The 20,667-nt window shown below is 36.1% G+C and overlaps 1 protein-coding gene and 1 long non-coding RNA gene across 6 annotated transcripts in view; one reads left to right on the top strand and one right to left on the bottom strand.

The window, feature by feature from the left end:
* Positions 1–2,021: 2,021 nt before the first annotated feature.
* Positions 2,022–20,667, bottom strand: part of BRAF (B-Raf proto-oncogene, serine/threonine kinase) — a 190,450-nt gene continuing 171,804 nt past the window's right edge. For 3 of the 4 annotated variants that reach the window (XM_074193547.1, XM_074193545.1, XM_074193546.1), the window contains 4 exons: positions 18,855–18,986; positions 12,115–12,249; positions 9,451–9,604; positions 2,022–2,138 (listed from right to left, as the gene is read on the bottom strand). In XM_074193547.1, the coding sequence (XP_074049648.1) occupies positions 2,116–2,138; positions 9,451–9,604; positions 12,115–12,249; positions 18,855–18,986 (444 nt within the window). In that variant the 3' untranslated portion in view covers positions 2,022–2,115. The other variant, XM_074193548.1, reaches the window with a different exon arrangement.
* LOC141492860 (uncharacterized) overlaps positions 9,408–20,667 on the top strand; it is a 147,886-nt gene continuing 136,626 nt past the window's right edge. The window contains exon 1 of one of the 2 annotated variants that reach the window (XR_012470065.1): positions 9,408–9,714. This is a non-coding gene — a long non-coding RNA (uncharacterized LOC141492860). The other variant, XR_012470064.1, reaches the window with a different exon arrangement.

Genomic DNA, 20,667 nt, shown 5'->3' with positions numbered 1-20,667 from the left:
TCAGACATTTCTTTATCACATATCTTTGTTCATATGTGTAGGAATAATTAAGAATACATTTAATTTCAAACTGATTACTCATTCCTGAACATTTGGAGTTTTATTACCTATTGTGCTAGTAGCAGATTTTGACCACTCTAACTTCCAGATAGCTATCCTATATTTAAAATATTTAAAGAAAAATGCATCAGATGGCAGTGAGCTTAAGTAGCTAGGAGTAGAGGACAGTGCAATAAGTCATACTTTGAAATAAAAGTATGATTTTCTGGTTTCCCTGATTTAATTTAGGCTCTACCTAGTTTTATGCCAGTCCTTGGCCTGTTGTGTTTTGCTGGTTAAGCCAACTGCACAACTAATTCCCTTTCCTAGACTCAAGTGAATGATTCTATTCTCATTAGGGAGAATATAACCTGACCATTAATCCACAATCACCTTTTTTACTACTATTATGATTATGATTCACCTTCAGGAAAAGGAAAGATGTTTGGGGATGGGGGTGGGGAGAGGACACACATCTTTTCTGCTATATGCTGAGATAGGGTGATGCTCTCTCTAGTCAGCAGCTATCTCTGCCAAATAACTGATGTCTAGCATCAAGATTCTGCACGATGAGCACATCAAGACATCTGCCTGCAATTCCTCTCTTTGTGACTCTATACGCTCCCTGAGAAACTTAGTTCCAAATTACCAACCTTTTGAAGACCAGGCTTGAGCAGAAAGGAAGAAGGAAAATTAATGCACATACCACCATTTTTATTTTAAGTTGCAAATTAGATAAAGGAGAAAATTGGGCAGAGTAAAAGAGGGCAAGTGGGAAGAAATGAAACAAGATATTAGTGTGGATCCAGCCAGAACCATTAATAAAAATGATATAAATACTTATCTTTAGGAAAAGTTTCCCCATGTTTTTACAAATTTATTAGGACATATAAGATGACAAAAATCCTCACCCCATTTTTCCCCTTCTTAAAAAACTCATTCCATACCCCAAATATCAATTTCAGAGTGTCTAATTCAGGGGAGGGTGTTGTATTTTATTGTTACTCAATTCAACCTGAGAATTTTTCATTATTTAATAATCCATATTGGGAAGGTACTCAGTGTTAAATATGTACCCTAGTTTTCAATTTATAAAATCAAATGTCCTTTAGCAAATAATTTCAATCAACTGTAGTCAAATACCACAGTATCTTGTTTCTTGCACATAATAGGCACTCAATAAATATTTGTTGATTGACAGATCTTAAAAATAATTTTACTGCATTGTCTCAATGGAAGGACATTGAGGATCCGATTGAGTAAACAATCCACAAGCATCTCTTGGTTGCTGAACCCATGAGAAATACCCAGTGTGTGAACACCTTCCAGCCTGCTTGGAAGGCACCCTCTCAGATAGTTTGGAAAGGACATGAAAGAAGAGACACCAGAGTAGACCTGGAAAAAATACGCTGTATTCCCTTTTTTCCCTGACCCAGCTGTGGTGTTCCTGTGCCTCTTCCCCTTAAAAAAAGATCTTTTGGGGGGCGACAAATTTGAAAATATGAACATTGAACACACATAACCGTGAAAGGGCTATACTGCATTTTTGTTCCAGCTCTCAGAAAGTACACCAGGAAAGGAAGGAGGGGATGGGGGTGGAAACCCTAAACAAAATCCCAGAATAGAGAAAGGAATGATTCTTGTGATTGGAATTGCCCCATCAGATGATGTGCCGTGGACTGGCCAGGTGGTTAGAAGGAGAAAAGTTGATCTGCAGATTTTCCATAGCCAATCTCCCAAGCTGTAGCAGCAGTTCCTTCCCATCCTGCCTGAGCCCCCAAAGGTCAGAATGCAGGGTCTCTCCTCTCTCCTCCAGGGAGCGGGCAGGCGAGGTTTAGTGCACGTGGTGTCTGTGTTGAAGAAGAAACACTGGCAGCACAGAGTTCTGGTTCCTAAAATAGTCTTCCCTCTTTTGTTGGAAGGGAAATTTCATTCTGTTCCGTTCTAGCTTATGCACTGAAATTTCTGTATCTTTAAAAAAGGTTTTGAGGAACAGAACTGAGTTTTGATGTTAAGAAACTGTAGGAACACAAGACTTAAGAAATAATAAGAGTAGATGCTGCCATGATGGTGTGGCTACTTGAAGGCGGCAAATTCTCCTGTAGAGGGAGGACAAGAGCTAATTTTACAAAAGTGTTCTGAAATTGCCAGGGGACACAGAGAAGTAATCTCACTTCAAAGTAGGCTAGGGTCATACTACGCAGCTATGAAAGAGTAGCATGTTCATTTACACTAAAAGCAGATCATAGTCATTATAATACATTAAACAATTTATTTACACAGGACTATATAATATAGTAAAATCCACTCTCAATAAATTGCTTTTGAAGGGGGGGGGGATAAGTATAAATAGTTAAAGATTAGAGGATAACTTTTCCCCCAAGATGAATAGGACTATATTTTCAACTGCCTTTACTAACAGAATAGCTAACAGATACAATTAATGAAGGGATGATTTTTTAATCATAGCAATTTGATTAGTAAAATATCTTTTTAAGAATTCAATGTACTTTCCCTTATTTCATTTTATTATCATATCCCTAAGACATAGGATAGGGGAGGAATTGTCAATATGTAAAAGAGGGAGAAAGGTTAACTGAGGATCCCATGGCCACAGCAAACCCTTTGATCTCAACTCTGGTCTTCTGACTCTCTGCTGAGGCTCTTCCCACACTTCTAAAAAAACTCTCAATGCATGAAATTCATGAATTTTGAGTCCCAAAGTCAGTCTAAGACCTGCTTCTCTGAGCTCACTGGATTCTGTACTTGCTATGCTATCATCTCATATTCATGATTTTGTCTTTGGCTCCTCCTAACCAACTCCAGGGGGCTCTAGCCTCCCCTATAGATTACATCAAACTCTGTAAACTGCTAATATCTGACAATTAGTAACTTTTTGGTCAACTGAACAAAAGTGATTTTTGTCTGTATTGAGGACAGTAATTATCAATTTTATGAACACACTTAAACATAGTTTGGGACAGAACCATTAATCAATACATCAATCCATTAAACATCTATTAAGCTATTACTATGTACAAGTCACTGTATTAAACTAATTGGAATACAAAGATGAAAAATAGCAGAATTTGCCCTAAAGCTGCCTTCAGTTTAAAAAGGGGAATACTAATCAGTGACATAAGGCAGATTATGATGGAGACAAAAGCACATTAGAAAAATTTGAGGAAAGAAACTCTCTTTGGAAGGAAAGGCTTCTTAGAGCAAGTGGTACCTGAATCCCTGGTACTAAAGGGGAAGAAGAAAAAAAGACTTAAATGGTCAGAACTGAGGAGGGAAATACATTTCCAGACATGGAGGATGGTCTGAATTTATGTCAGAGGCAGAAAAGAGAAAGACACTAGGTACTAGGGAACAATGAAGAGTTTAGTCTTGTAATAGGTAGGGTTGGAAGATTAGACTGGGGCCAGATTAGGAATGGTCTTGCATTTTATCTTCTAGGCAAGGGGGAACCACTGAAAGTTTCTGAGTAGAGAAGGGGAACATGATCAGATTTGGGCCTTGGGAAGATGATTTTATTGGATGGTGAGGGGCAGATTAGAAGAGAAGGATGTAAGAGCAATTAGAACTGACAGGGTTTGGGTGTCTGGAGGTTGAATGTTAAAGAAAAGGGAAGAGTCAAAAATAATTCAGATGTTTCACATCTTAGTGGCTGAGAAAATGGTGATGCTCTCAGAAAAACTGGAGGATTGGAAGGATTGTATATTTAGGGGAAGAGACGATTTCATTTTTGAATAGGAGTCTGAGGGGCCTTTGAAGCATCTGGATAGACATGTCTAATAGGCAACTGGAGAAACAAGGCTAGAGCTCAGGTAAGAGACTGAGACTGGAAATACAGATTTGGGATTCATCTTCATAAAGGTAAAAATCAAGGTCAAAGAAGTAGATGAGATTTGCTGAGAGACAAGAGCTAAGGGCAGAGCCTTGAGGGTCAGAAACCCTTAGGTGGTAGAAGGAATGAACATTTGCAGTTCTATAGAATGTTTTAAGATCTGCAAAACATGTTACAGATAAGATCTCATTTGATCCTCACAACAACTCTGGGAGATAGGTGCCATTAATATCATTATTTTACTTTAGAGGAAACTGAGGTTGAGATAGGTTGAGTGTGCAGATAGTAGGTATTTGAGGCAGGATTCAGATTAAACCAATATTTTATTCACAACAATACTATATGACCCATCAAAGGAGACTATGAAGAAACAAGCAGAAGGAAAATCAGAGGAGTACAATGTCACAGAAACTAAAGAGGAGAATTTCTAGACTGAAGGGGGGTGGTCAACATGCTGAAGAAAAGTCAAGAAGGGTAAAAAAAACTGAGAAAAAGTTACTGGTTTGGCAATTAACAAGTGTAACTTACTAATTCCCACATGTTTGGAAACCAGCTGCTCTCTGATGACTAACCTGTTCCAGAATTCATTGTGCTGAGGACTGGCTATCTCATTTCTTATATTATCTCATCCCATAGAAATTTATCAGTCCAGGAAAACATAACTGAAATGAGGTTAAATGCAAGTGACAGTGAAAATACAAAAAATTAAAAGCAGTGTGGCAATCTGGGCCTGGTGGAAATGCTGGCCAAGCTGCCAAGTCTGTAGTGATTGCTACCTTGGGAGTGGGCACACCATAGGAGACCATAGGGTGAATGGCAGCCATTGCACTGCCAAAGATGGTCTCATGTCACTTTCAATACTTTTTAATTTGAAAATAATTTTGGGCTATGGGACAGCATTATTATTATTTGAGCATTTTGGGCTATTCCTCCAAATATATAATTTTCAAAGATTTGCTATATTATCATATGTAATTTTATTCTATTCAGTGCCCAACATTTTTTCAAGCATAACATCCTGATAGTTATGGTTATTCCATTAAATGGCTGGAATGTGTAAAATGATTATTCCTAAGCTAAACCTCACTTTGTTACCTTGTTTAGAAAAGTATGTAGACACCATGTTACAATTATAAAACAGTGAAACTCTAACCTAAACAAATATAACTTGCAATTTTTAAAAAAATAGATATTAAAATTTTTTTTAACAAGGCAATGGGGTTAAGTGACTTGCCCATTTGAACTACGGTTCTCCTGATCCACTGTGCCATCTAGCTGCCCCTAAAATAGATATTTTAAAAAAATTTCTATCATATGACCACTAGGTAAGAAAACTTATAATTCTATTTTTGGGCAATACTTGGATGAAATCAAATAAATATAAGGTAATAATAAATTTGTAAGTATCTTAATTGTTATTAAGATTTTTTTTTAAAAAGGAGCTGTGTAAATTCATAGTAAATTCCCACTCCCTTCCTTATGCTATAAGGCTCCATGAAAATGATAATGATGACATGGAGCAACTACTTGGAATATTGCTTTTCAACATAGCAATACTCATTTCAAGGAGGAAAAGAACCAATTATATGTCTGAACTAAGCTAGCTTAGCTTAATTTGAAAAATCCATATATTCCTAGTGAATTCTGGGCAATCTTTGTATGGTTTACTCAGACCTTAGTATTTTTGAAAAATTACAATAAAAGGGACTTAAATGAATGCTTCATTCTGAACTGATCTTATGTAAGATCAATATGTTGATCTTATATTACCAATAATAATAAGAGAAGAGAGAGGATTCAAATCCCCCATCCTCCTAACACCTTTGAAAATGACTCTGTCATTTAATTTTACTTATGGGTAGGGAAAAGGGCACTTTTAAAACCTGATTTTTTTGGGGGGGGACGGGAAGGTCCCTAATATCTAAGGTATATACAGAGATCATATAAGTTTGCCTGGAAGATTAAGTTTTAAAATATCTTTAAGTTTTTATTCATCCCTCTCTGTTTACTGTGGACTCACAATTATTCTCCATTAAAATTTAACTCAAATATTAAGGATATGATGAACCTCAGAGCAATTATATTAAGCAGTTTTGTTTAAGTTAACCAAGAGAATGTGTTAAGAAATATCCTGATGTTCTTAAATAACAGAACCTATCTTTGGATCTATTGATTCTAAATGTAATGGTTTCATTTTATGCATCAACTTTTAAAGTATGAGAAAAAAAGATCCTGTGGCAGTAATCCAGTTTGTTGTTTATTTTTAGAGGGTCTATGAGAAAGGGCCATACCAAAATGATGAAATCTTTCAAAATGAGAAATACTACTGAAACGTGGAATAACTAAAATGTATTATTTTTACCAGTTACTCCTACAATTCTAAGACTAAAATTGATAAAATAATTCAATAAGGCAGTCCCCATACACATAGAAATTCAAAAATATATTTTATTAAAAGATTTCATGTTTTTAGGCAAGTCATTTAAACCTCACTGCATTAAATAGGCACTATTTTAAATGAACTCCTTTAAACGCTAGTAGTTTTTAAGTGACATTTTAATTTTGGAATTATCCTGTGAAAAGTTAAAATATTTCTTCAATTAAATTTCAAAAATCTTATAAGGTATAAATCACTAAAAACTAATTATACTTTATTAATTGGAAAATACTTTTTAAAAAAGTGTGAATTCCATCAAAGACTTTATTTTTCTAAATGGGGAGTGAAATCAATTCTCTATAATGGAATGATTCAAGGTATCTTAAGATACTGGGGAAAAGAGCAGACAGAGTAGGATGAAAAAAATGTCAGTGATGAAGTGGACACACCCTCAGTAACAGAGATGAGGCATTTTATATGTATGCAATATACATTGTAATATTTCTAAATTGGTGTTATATTAAGATCAACTATAACAATGCAAATAATTAAACATTAAACACATTAAAATGTTTCTGTTTTAGAGAAATGAACCTAGCCATCTCAAAGTTTGAAGAAACCAACTGCCTCAAGTTAGGAAATTGGTTCTATAGAATGACTTTTCTTTTGCTGTCTTCATTCTCCCTCTAAAGCATTTAAACACGCTGTTCTGTTAAAAAAATTTAAGTTTTTTTACAAGGCAGTGGGGTTAAGTGACTTGCCCAAGGTCACACAGCTAGGTAATTATTATGTGTCTGAGACCAAATTTGAACTCAGGTCCTCCTGACTCCAGGGCCAGAGCTCTATGCACTGCGCCACCTAGTTACCCCTATTCTATTTTTAATGTTCATACAAGACTACTTGACTTTCACTAATTAAGTTTTCAGCTAATCTAAATGGGAAAGGAAGTGTGAAGTGTCTTTGGGTCTTTCCAGGGGCCCCTAGAAAGTTCTGCTTGATGGCCTACCAAGCTTGAGAGGAGAAGTCAGAAGCCTTTTAGCTCAGAACACTGAGAGGACCTAAGATGCGCTCGCTGGTACAAAAGTCTAGACAAGGGGAAGAAGAAAGGAAGAAGGAACAGAAAAGGGAATAGGATAAAAAAATCAGCAAAAGAAAGGGGGTGGGAAATTATAAAGAAGAGCACCATAAAGAATAGAGATAGAATATGACAACTGTGATGGCCAAATGTTCTCCTCCTGCTTCTGAGGGTTCCATAGACTGATGCTACTTTGTAAAAAACATTATACGAACATTATAATAGCCTGTATAAACTGAAGACGCTTTACTTAGCAAATAATGGGAAAAATTTGGAATATTTTTAATTTCACTAGAGAATTTAGAAATTCTTTGGTATTTTATTGCTTGATAGAAAGTATATGTGAGAAAGTTCATTTATTTTTTAGTCCTCTTTCCTAAATTGGTTATCACAGATAAATAAATTTCTAAATACAATGTTTTTTCTACAAAACTCAACTAAAACAGTTTTTTCTAATTTCTAATTTTCAGTGACTAAGTTATATGAATGGAATCTTACATTCATATATAAAGGCAGCTCATATGACCTAGAAAGTGCTTTAATGTTTTCTTGTGTAATTGAAAAACTAAAATAAATGAAATTATTTTGAAGTCTTTTTCAGCTCTTACACTTGATTGTGAAAGATGGAGAATGGCACTTATGTTGAGATTGTTATTCTTAATTTTCAGCTATTGGTTGGATTTCAAAATTATCAGATCTAAATTTGAAGAGTGACAATGTAGTTAAGATAACAGATTGGCTCTGGTTCTTATGCTAGCACTGAAGTAGTTATGGTTATTTATTTTGATAAGACTATATTAGGACTGTCTTTTCCTAACAGGGAAAAACTGACTGCCATATTAGAAAAGAGGCATCAACATCAAACTTTATTAGCAAGTAGGAAATACTCTTCACCTTGGAACATCATAAATAGAATAGCCCTCATGGTAAGAAGATTCTTTTGGGATAAATAACTTAATTTTAAAATCCTGCAAAGTGAATGAGAAGACATATGCACAAGGAAAGAAATTACACTGGTCAGAATGACAAGGTCATTTTTGAAATATGTGTCACTACAGGCTAAGTGTAATTTGAAAAAAATAAAGTATCTGTAATTTCTTAAAAGTCCTCATACAATTGGTGAGGGCTTCTTTTGAGGTGAATTTGGAACTGAGTTGAACTTCATATAAGCAAAGACATTCTCTCTATACAAAGAAATTTAATAATATAAACAAATATATTTCATCAAAAATAGAGATAGGAACCTTTTCCTGCTCCATATCTCTCTTCTTCCTCCCTCCCTCCCTCCTTCCCCCAGGTATATTAACACATATATATAATATATATGTATATATTATATATATATATATCTTCCATGGAAAACCAAAATTAAAACATTTTACTCATAAAATAAAAAAAAATTTTATTTCCCAATATATTTGTCCCTAACCCCCTGTACATACATTACAGGAATGCCTTTGGTCAATGACTTGCAGAAAACAGTTAAGTCTACTGCCTGGGGAAGTAAAGGCAAACCAGAGCTTTCCGTGTTATAATAAAAAGAAACTTTTATAGAAATTTGACATGGAGTATAAAAATAAGACTCTTCAATTCCAGTATTTTCCCAATCTGCATGAGCTGAATTTGGTTCAATTATAACAAAGTAACGAATGGGAATGTCTTTTAGTTTCAAACAAGCAGATGTCCTCTTAACTTTAGTTCATGATGGACACTATGTTATAGCTAATAAAAGCTGCAAGAGAAATATTCATTGTACAAAAACAACATTCAGATCGAGCAAATGTGTAAACTAAGCAAACTCAGGACAAGATAATAAAGTCTTTGGAAAATTGAATATACATTATCAGGTTACTTCATTACAATCTTAAAGTTCCTAAGTGTGTTAAAAATGTTTCTCATGTCAACAAATCCAATGCTAGCAGTGATTTTACACCAGGAAACTGATTCCTATTCTATTAAAAAATGAATCTGTTCTTTGGCGCACCTTTAAAAAAAATTCCATTGAGTTCAATAAACTCACACTATGTAAGTTCATCTTACTTTGCGTGTCCTGCCCTGTACACCTCCCGTTACCACTCAATTTTTTTTTTCAGTGAACAGGAAACGCACCATATCCCCCTGCCTGGATGGGCGTTTTTGGAGAAGCACAAGCATACAGACTAAAATCCTCCGTTTGGAAGCCAGCCCGATTCAGTGAGGGTTCAGATGCACTGCGGTGAATTTTTGGCAATGAGCGGGCCAGAAGTTCAATGGAGGCAAGAATCTGAAACAACAAGCAATTAAGGACTAAAAACTTTCCATACTGGAAATCTCTAAAGGCGCTGTTAAGCAACATAACATTCAACAGAGAATACAGAATTCTTCTAGGAATAAGTGAGTCAATTTAAGAAACAATTTGTAAAATTTATTGCATTATTTTTTCCCCTCTACTTTTTTCAGTACTTCCTTAACTTCTTTAAAATAATTTGAGAAAATGCCAATGTTCCTTATCTTCCCTCTACCTTGCCTCCCCACCTGAAATACTGAAATGGAATGGAGAACTGGTCAACAGGACCATTTTTGTAGACCTGTACAAGTTTACCAAAGGGATTAGCTGAACTTAGAAATGTTTGTATCACACAGAATCATAAGGAAATCACTCTCTAAAAATGCAGAATTATAAATAACACAAACTGACCTTTACATAGCACTTTAAATATACGATCCTTTTAACAATCCTATGTGTAGGCACACTGTGGCACCAATACTGTACCCACAGGGTCCCCAGGTCAATTCTGCTCATCAGTGAATCTCAAAGAGGTGAGTGGTTTGTCCATAATCACACAGCTAGAGTGGGTCTGCAGGGAGGAGTAAGCTTAGGTCTTCCTCTGCCCATGTCAGTGCCCTCTTCATCCCCCACACACCTCAGGTGGTCAAGCTTCAGCAACCACAACCATACACAACAGAGGAGAGCCCCTCAAGTCAGAAAATCTCTGAACAGTTAAAAAAAAAAGGTGTTCGGAAGTCTATGCTCTATGAGCACATAGTTTAGTCATTTAGAGTCAATTGGCTCTTATTTTATTCACAATTTTAAGAACTATGTTAATTGCTGGGTCTCCCAGTCTACTATTAGATGATGAAGAAGTCACTTAGAAGGGGAAAGGGGCGTGGGATGTAGGAGAAGCTTCTAGAGGAGGCAGAGTTACAGCAATGAGACATAAACAGCAACTAATAAGGCTGGATACGTAGGAACATTTAATAGAAGGCTAAAGAGCCCCTTCCCATACAAAAACCTCACAGCCCAATACATTTTACTTAATGTTTACATTGAGAGGCTGGGGGAAGTGTAGTCTCTAATCACCTCACACCTGGACTCATTTGCAGAGGTGTTTGCATGCTGTCTCTCCCATGAAACTGAGCTCCTTGAAATGAGGGGCTGTTTTTTTACCTTTTTTTTTTGTACCTCCAGTGCTTAGCCAGTGCTTGCCACAGGACAAGTTCCAAATAAATGCCTGCTGATTGACTGCAGAACTAGTTTTCTGGCAGCTATGGTCCCTCTTCCTCTTAGCTGCCAATGGGACCTTCCTCAAGGGCAGGTCTAACCATCCTCCCCGGCCCCCAACTCCTCCTCCTCCTCTCTACTTCCCTCCCTCCATGGGGGGGCTCACAGTCCATCTGCTGCCAGCAGCCCTTCCTGGAGTCTTTCCTTGGAGATTACTTGTGGTTTATATTGTCCATGAACAGCAGTCATACAAACAGCTCCCTGCAAGATGTCTCCTGCAACACAGTTCTTTGAAGTCTGTATTTTCGTCTTTTTTTTTTGTATCTAATTTCCATTTTGTTTTTTTTTTCTTTAGGTTTTTTGCTAGGCAATGGGGTTAAGCGGCTTGCCCAAGGCCACACAGCTAGGTAATCATTAAGTGTCTGAGACCAGAATTGAACCCAGGTCCTCCTGACTCCAGGGCCGGTGCTCTATCTACTATGCCACCTAGCCACCCCTAATTTCCATTTTCTTAAAGGACATTTCCAGTGATGGAGAGAGAAAAGCTGGCCATGATGAGTCTCCTTTTATTAAAATTCTTGCTTTTTGCAGTCAGTTACTTGATCAACCAACATTTATTTAGTACTTACAGTTGCCAGGCACTATGCTAAATTCTGGAGGAGGAGTCTTGTATGAACATTAAAATGGAATAGGGGCAGCTAGGTGGCATGGTGGATAGAGCACCGGCCCTGCAGTCAGGAGGACCTGAGTTCAAATTTGGTCTCAGACACATAATGATTACCTAGCTGTGTGACCTTGGGCAAGTCACTTAACCCCATGGCCTTGTATCCAGAATTTAGCATAGTGCCTGGCAACTGTTAAGTACTAAATAAATGTTGATCAAGTAACTGACTGCAAAAAGCAAGAATTTTAATAAAAGGAGACTCATCATGGCCAGCTTTTTTCTCTCCATCAGTGGAAATTTCCTTTAAGAAAATGGACTCTGTTATTATAGAAAGGTTGAGATTTTATATATGTGTATATATACATATATATACATACACACACACACACATATATATGCATTGACATTTTCTATAATATACATATAGATATTTGCTTGTGAAAGATAGAATTGAGCCTTTCAGATAATTTTATATGAGAATTCCAAATGTCTAAGGATATCACTCTTTATCTTCAGAAAAATCTTAAGGTTTGACATTATTAAAAACAGGAGGAACACAGAAATTATGATATAAATCTAGATTCTAGTGTGGTCCAGATTCCTTTGGTTCAAACAAAGTCTCTCTTACCTGGGGAAAAAGTGGCCTTTCATCTCTCTTCTTCTTCAGGCACTCTGCCATTAACCTCTTCATGGCTTTTGGACAATTACTCCTCACCTTACTGAGATCTGGAGACAGGTATCCTCGCCCCACCATAAAAATTATCTGAGATAGGAGGGGAAATTCATAAAATCTTATAGCTAGCTAGTGGATAAAAGTTGAAACAAAATTAAATACTGATAGGTGAATAAAGTCTAGCAATCTACCAGTTGGTTTTATTTCTCCAAAGATGTGTATCATCTCAGGCAGCTATTACACTGTCTCAAGATCTTGAAGTTTTAATGAATTACCTGAGGGCCCAAGGCTGTAGGGGCTTTAAAAGATCAGACCCACAGTCCTCCCCCTCAGAGGGTTTATAAGGAAGCTGCCCTCTGAGCTACTGTCATAGTTCACTTGAAGCAGAGGTGAGAGGATCTCTTCTGATCCCTATGATGGCTGCTCAAGCTCTAGCTCCTATGTGAAGATCAAGATGTCAAAAGGGTCTGTCTAGGTATTCTCCTATAATGGGGCAAAGGAAGAGAATTTATGGTCACTGCTAGGATGGATCATCTTCAGAGAAACTATTATTCAGTAATTATTTTTTGAAAGATAGAAGATATAGTCCCTAACAGCTACTGCAATTTAAGAGAGTTTAAAGTTTAATTTAAGAAGTTAGAGAAAGGTCTCACAAGGTCAAGATAAAAATACTCCTGAGTACTATGATAAATATGAGAATAAATCGAGATTCTCAGGGAGAGGTAAGGGCCAACCAATTTTGATTTATTTAAGGACAAGCAAATAATACTACTTATTTTAACAAAGGAAGAACCCTAAATGTTGTTACTATAGTTTAACTGTCCCTGAATTTTTTGAGAACAAGTTTAAGTAGACCAGCTTTTTCATAGAAGAAGGGATACATGCCATTGACTGAACAGGACCTTTCTTTGGATGGTGGATGGCCCAACATGTATATGGACTACCTTATCTCTACAACATGGAAATTAAGTTTTCAGTATTGAAGAAAAAAAATGATATTCAGGATGACAAAAAAGATTGCTGCAATTGATCTAAAAGTTAGATACTAATTTGAAGAGAAACTTAAGTCAGAGACTGAGAAAAATTTTGTTTCCCGACATTCTCATGGAGTTAAAATCAATTATAAGACTGACAGAACTTCTAATTTGAAAAATCATTTAGATAAGAGAGATATTACCCATATTCAATCAGTGTGGTGTTTTCCCAAAAAAGGAACCATAGAATTGCAAGAACACACAACTTGATAGATTGAAAGTTGAATTTAGGCTGGAGTTTTGGAAGTAAAGTACTATTCAAAAGAGGAGAGGGAAATAATTGAAAATCCTAAAGTGTGCCCAGGTTCTGGGCCATCATCTATTCCATCTATTCTTAGAAACAGAGTCAAGTTCAATCTAGGGAGAGAGTGGCTTGCCCTTTGGATCTCCTGCTTTTGTCAGTGTCTTTATCTATCTTTTCATCCAGGTATGGATCTGTGGCACATTACATTGAAAACTTGCTACTTTTCTCAGATGCATAGATAGATACTGAGAGCCTATATCAAGAGGGGAAAGAAGTGGGAACCTTCCTTTTTTGTATCTTCTAACCAAGAAATAGGAGAGGCAGCCCCTTTATTCGCCAGGGTCACTCTGAATAAGCTATTTATAGATAGTGTTAACCATGTGCCTGCCAGGCATAGTGCTCATTTGATCCTCAAAGCCACCCTGGGAGGATGGTGCTATTATTACCTATTTTGTACAGTTGAGATAACTGAGACAAATAGAAGTGACATGCCCAAGGTCACACAGCCAGTGAGTGTCTGAGGCCAAATGTGAACTCAGTTCTTCCTAACTGTAGGGCTAGCTCCTGGAATTTTCAGGAAGGAGCTACTCCACCAGCTGCCCAGATTAAAAAAGTTGAGGTCAAGTCTTATTCTGGCAAAATGGTCTCTCTTAACATAGGAGGAAGTCATCCATAGATAGCTCTATATTTATGAATCTATGGAAAGAATGTTCAACTTGGAAGTCAAAAGGCCTGTCTCTACCATAAATAAACTGTATGACTAGGGACACAATATTATGTGGACTTTGAACATGTTACAGGATGTGTCCATTTTTTTAAAACTACATTTTTTTCAAGTATAAACTTGAAATGATAATGTGAGGACTAAATGAGGTTATATGTATATCAAATGCTTTTTAATTATAAAAATATATAAATGCCTGAAACTATTAGGAAATCCCTGTTTCTTGGCTGATTAACTAGTAACAGTACATATAGAATAAGAGAAGGAAGGGAGGGTTTTGACTTTGTTTTATTATTTCTGGATGTGCCATGGACCTACTAACTTACATTTCATGAATTTTACTTTTTAAGAAATTTTTCTTTTTAATAAATTTTTGTAACTTTTTTCCAAGTATCTAATTTTCTTTTCATTTTTTTTCTCTAACTCTTGGCTCTTTGCCTCCTTTTTTCTGTCCTACTCTCACCTATTTAAAAAAAAAAGCTTCAAACAGACTCTTGCTTAACTTCACTAGGAATTCTTATTGGATTTGTGTCCAAGGTGTATTTTTCAGAGGTTATGCTTGTAGCCATTTTTGAGTCATTCTCCTTTGCTGTGTTTATTTCTTGAGCTTCCCAGTCACCACAATAGCTCTTTATGGTTGGTTCTTTTTTTGAATGTGTATTTTTTTACAGCCTTTTTGACTTTGGACATCTTCACACTGGGCTCTACTCACTTTTGGGGGAAATGTTTGGTATGAACTTCTGTCCTTTCCATCTTTCTGCAGCTTTCACAGCTCAATCTCCAGTTTTTATTTTATTTATTTATTCATTTATTCATTCATTCATTCATTCATTCATTTTTTGCAAGGCAGTGGGGTTAAGTGGCTTGCCCAAGGCCACACAGCTGGGTAATTATTAAGTGTCTGAACCCAGATCTGAACTCAGGTCCTCCTGACTCCAGGGCTGGTGCTCTATCCACTGTGCCACCCAGCTGCCCCTCAATCCAGTTTTTAATGCTCCCAAAATGTATGAACCAGGGAGAGGTCTGTTTACAGCCTGCCTTGTCTTAGTTCTACAAGTTCCTTCATCAGGTTTGAGTCTCTTGGCTTACGTATGGTTGAGTCTGCTGCCGTAAGACTCACGTGACTGGACAGCCTGCTGCATGCTACTGACTTCTGTTCTGCACTCAGAGCTAGAACTGAGCCATTGCTGCTCTGGGAACAGGAGCAAAGGCTGCATTTCCAGAACTCTGTCCTTGTTCAGGACTTGTCTGGGGCCCATGGCTGCAACTGTTCCTTTCTGCTCTGGCTCAATGTAGCTCAGAATTGGGTGGTGGGGGGCTGCATTGCCAGATGGCACTCACTCAGGGATCCCCGGGATCTTTATCTGTCCTTGTGCTGTTCTGGCCCTCTTCTCCCTGAGAGCTGAGATACTCTGTACCTGTCCTCACTGTCTGTCTACAGACCTCTTTCTTTTTCTCTGTCTATCTAAGCTAGAAAAATGATTCACCGACTTTTTCCTTGGGTTTTCTGATCAAGACTTGGTCTGGTAAATTTTTTAGATTGTTGTGAGGAGGAGAAAAAGAAGAGACAAACTCAATCACTTCCCCCTCTTCACCTTCTGGACTTAATCTCAGGAAGGAAGGAAGGGAACAAACATTTATTAAGCCTCTACTGTGTGCTAAACGGTTTACAAACATGATCTCATTTGATCCTCTCATAGTTCTGGGTGGCAGATACTTATCTAGCTCCGTTTTGCAACTGAAGAAACTGAGACAGAAAGAGTTGAAATGACTTGCTCTAGGTCCTAAAACCTGTGTTTGAGGTTAGATTTGGACTCAGGGTTTCCTGACTCCAGTCATTTGTCATTAAGCTGGCTCTTAAAGAAAGTCACTAAAAACAACTGTCTGGATGCCTCGCTATGAGTTGGATGTGGTGGTTTAATAAGAATGTACACTAAGATGTACCTATCGTAGACAGTTGAATAAAGACATTTGAGAAAGGGGAAAAACTTAAAGCCATATGGATGGCTGGAATTTTAGGGGGACATGAGGAGAAGGAACTGCAGAGCTGTCAAACATACAAAACCGTATACCTCATAGGTATTGTTTACTAAGCTAATTCTTTTACTCTAAGGAACTATATGGTTTAAAAAATACTTTCCTACCAAGAGTAAAAATCAGAGAATACATCTTGCTACATGGGACAAGGAGATTTCTTTGCAGGAAATCCCTTTCCAAATGGATGGGATACTTTACCAACTATAACTTCTCTTGGAATAGTAATTTTAAAACCAATTAAGAATAGAGGAGGACTGAAGAGATAAAGCAAAGACAGGGATATCCAGTCAATGGATTTGGATTATAAATAAAAACTGACCTGTCCCAAGGACAGTCCTGTCCTACTTAAGAGGAATGGAAGAGGGCATGGAAACACAATGAAAAACCACCCTGGAGTAGTCTGGGAAGGGATGAGGTCCAGGGACCTATTTTAGGAAAGATGGTAGTCCCCTTTTTATAATGAATAGAGAAAATACAAGGAATGCAGAAGACTCTTGCCTTCCCTTGGGGAGACCCCTTTGTGATCTTGCCAGGAGGGAGGCTAGTTCTAACAGCAAGGGAAGAACAACAGGTACAACCTCGAAGGGGGAAATAAGGGCTCACTGTAGTTTTCCTTTTACAGAACTTAGGGTGGACAGGAGAAGAGAAATGTGTCCTCTCCTGTTTATTCCTGTCTATTAACCACAGCTCTAACTGGTTAAATGACCTTGGGGTTGAAACCTAACATGTTTCCACATCAAGTTATATATGATCATGGGGATAAGAATCTTCTCCAAATTCCAAGATGTTGTGAAAGGACAACCTACAGCAAGATTATACATATGTTATACTACATATATATTATACACATATAGTATAGAATTCTCCTACAGAATTTTTGTTTAAAGGACTTGACCCATAGGTCTATGCTAATTTTTATTATAAACATAAATTAATATTATGACCATGAATAATAGTAAATTTATTATGAACATAAATGAATGAATAAATGAATAAATAGTCCTAGTGATTTCTCAGAAATGTAACAGGGAGATAAAAAGAGAATGTGGCAAAGGGTATATATTATCACATTAAATAGGAAGATTTAAAAAGATGGATTAACATAAAGCCACATACCATAACTTTTGTTACTGGGCCTTTTTTAAAAAATTTTTTTTAGGTTTTTTTCAAGGCAAATGGGGTTAAGTGGCTTCCCCAAGGCCACACAGCTAAGGGGGCCTATCTTTTTTAAAAATTCAAACTAACAAAATGATAGCATGCTTACAATGGACTAAAACTGTATTAAATGACAACTCTTTCATGTTTTTCATTCTTATTTTGATACATCTCACCTATCAACTCCATTATTAGTATCCATATTATCTAACTTAAACCCTGAAACTAAGATAGATGTCCGAGAGCTTTGAATACTGAGTAGATTAATGGTCTAAAATTAACACTATTAAATTGGACAGAAATTATACCCATTTTAAAATTTAAAATACTGAATCATAACCTATGTAAAGCTATCTGTTAATTCAATAAGAAACTTAATGTGAAACATATCAATAAATATAGAAATGAAAACTCAAAAATAATAAATATCATATAAAGCACAGGAGTTGTGCTTCTTAGCTCATTTTAAATGAAAACATATATTAAAACACTGAAAAATAGAAACGTGAGAATAGTTTTACAAAAAAGCAATCAATATCGTAAATAACTTCCACTAAAATACCTTGACAGACATTTATATAATCTATAATGGAAAACTTAAATAACAAAACTAGGATGTTGAGATGGAATACAGATAAACTGAAAAAGTCAAAACACATGCCTTTATACTCTGGGAATAAGATAAAGGTGAGGGTTATTCTGTGGCAGCTTGTATTCATAATTTCATAATATAGGTAAGGGATAATTTCTGAAGTCTTGAATTATGGAGATGTAATGAATATGAATCAGTTTTTATTAATACTAACTTATTTTCTCTGGATCATTCTCTAAATTTAATTCAATGTCAAATCTCTGAGAAACAGATTTGTAACAAATTAGGTTTTTTTTTTAATTTTGGGGAAAGGAGGAAAGGGAGAAGTTAGGATAAGGTAATGGCAAACAGGAGAGGATAGGAACCAAAATGCTACAGGGAAATCTGATATTTGTAAAATTCTAATTGGAGAAGACAGACATTTTTTTCTCTATTCTCAACTTCTAAAATTAAAAAAAATGCTCATGAAGAAGCATCAAATCATTCAAGAAAAATGTGCATAAAGGAATTACTACATATATAATAAATGAATAACTGCAACAGAGAGAAAGGTATTACTCTACCTAGATGGCAGAGTAAAAAGAGTTGATGTGAATTTTAGCATTTCAATGGACAGGAGAGCTCATGAATGTCAATTGTATTTTTAGATTGTCTTGAGTTTAGTATTTCATTAGGGTAATGCTGTGTAGTTTTGAACATCAATTTTAAGTTATAAATTATTTGTTAATTTATTAAATATTTCAGTTTTATTCACTGAAAGACAATGAGCAATGGTACTACATGCAAAAATAGGTGAAAAATGTTAAAAGATCATTTCAATAACTTAAAATATTCTATATACAGAAATTTTTCATTACAACTTATATCTTTATATAAATAGTAAAATAATCCCCAAATTACACTATTTACCTGGTCCCTGTTGTTGATGTTTGAGTAAGGTAACTGTCCTGTCATCAATTCATACAGAACAATCCCAAATGCATATACATCTGATTGAAAGCTATATGGGTTTTTATCTTGCATTCTAATGACCTCTGGTGCCTGTTAGAACATAAAAAGAAAAACTAGTTTATCTTCCACTTCATGGTCTTCTTTATATACCTACTAGCAAGATTAAAGTCTGTAAAAACAAACAGTTCTTGACTCCCATTGTATAATTATCCATGTTGTAAAACTATCTAATTTTTTTTTATAATAACCTAGGCAATGAGAAAAATGAGTTGGAAAAGAGACTAGAGAACTAAGCAATAATGGGAAGAATTGAAGAAAACTTGATTCAGAGTTGGCTTCTTTTTACAATATGGCAAATGCTTAAGCAGGCTCAATTAATATGGAAAATTATGCAACTCTTTTTACAATCTCAAACTGCTCCATGAAACCAAAACTATTCTTTTTAAAAGTCACTGTTGTCTTGATAACAATGCCTATTATGAATCCTAGAACATTATAATCTCCAAAGAATCTAAAGTTCTAGGTGATCTAGAGGGCAATGGAGAGACATTGAGCAGGCTAGAATCAGTGGCATCTTATGACTTGTGTACATCACCCAAGAGGGAATTGGAAGAGCCCTCAGAAACCATTTACTTTCACACATATTTGACCAAAGATTCCTTCTACAAAATCCTCACAAGCAGTATAATTCAGCTTTTACTTGAAGACCACTTAAGAGAAATTTATTACTTCCAAGACAGTTGATTCCACTTTGGCAAACTTTTAATTTATTAGGTAAGTTTTTCTAATCCTTTCAAATAACATTCCTTTAAATTAGGGGTTCTGAACATTTTGAATGTGATGTGAACCCTATGGCAGCCTGGTAAACACTTTTGATTGTCACAGAACAAGCTTTTAAGTGCACAAAATATATAAGATTACAAAGGAAACAAACCATACAGTTATACAAATATTTTAAAAGTTCACCCTCGGGTAAGGATCCCTACTTTAAACCCTTGAAAATGGTTGTCAGGCTTCCTGATCTCTTCTCTAGGTTATATGCTGCTAGTTCCATGAGCCCATTTACATTTTCCCTAAAATGCAATATCCAATATTCAATGCAGTGTTTGGATGTGGACTTAACAAGGCAAAATACAGAGAATGCCTTCTCAGAAACTCTTGCCTATAATGCAGCCTAAGAGCTCACTTCTCTTTTCTGTTTATCATATTGTACTGCTTACTGACTAATCTTGTAAGCCAACCATAAAAACCAAGATCTTTTCAACAGGGATAAGGTGGCCATGCCTCCATCAACTTGTATTTGTAAATTTGATTCTTGAAAATGGAATATCGAATTTTACATTTTTCCCCTATCAAATTTCATCTTTTTAAATTTCTTATCATTTAAACCTATCAAACAATGTGTTTATTATCTCTATAAGCTTCATGTGATTTGTAAACTGAATAAGAATATCATCCAGAAGGGGCGGCTAGGTGGTGCAGTGGATAGAATACCAGCCCTGGAGTCAGGAGTACCTGAGTTCAAATCCGGCCTTAGACAATAATTACATAGCTGTGTGGCCTTGGGGAGGCCACTTAACCTCACTGCCTTGCAAAAACAAAAAAGAAAAAAGAAAAAAAAAAGAATATCATCCAGAGCTTCATGCAAATCAAAACTAAAAATGCTGAAACAGCAAAGAGTCATAAAGAGACCCAATGGGCATGCCATTAAAGACCTCCTCCTAAAGTGAACCATTAATGATAATTCTTTTGGTCCAGTAATTCAACTACT

This window comes from Macrotis lagotis, chromosome 7 (assembly GCF_037893015.1).
Source record: "Macrotis lagotis isolate mMagLag1 chromosome 7, bilby.v1.9.chrom.fasta, whole genome shotgun sequence".
Lineage (NCBI taxonomy): Eukaryota > Metazoa > Chordata > Mammalia > Peramelemorphia > Peramelidae > Macrotis > Macrotis lagotis.
The sequence above is the reverse complement of the archived record's forward strand: the minus strand, read 5'-3'. Positions and strand labels throughout refer to the sequence as shown.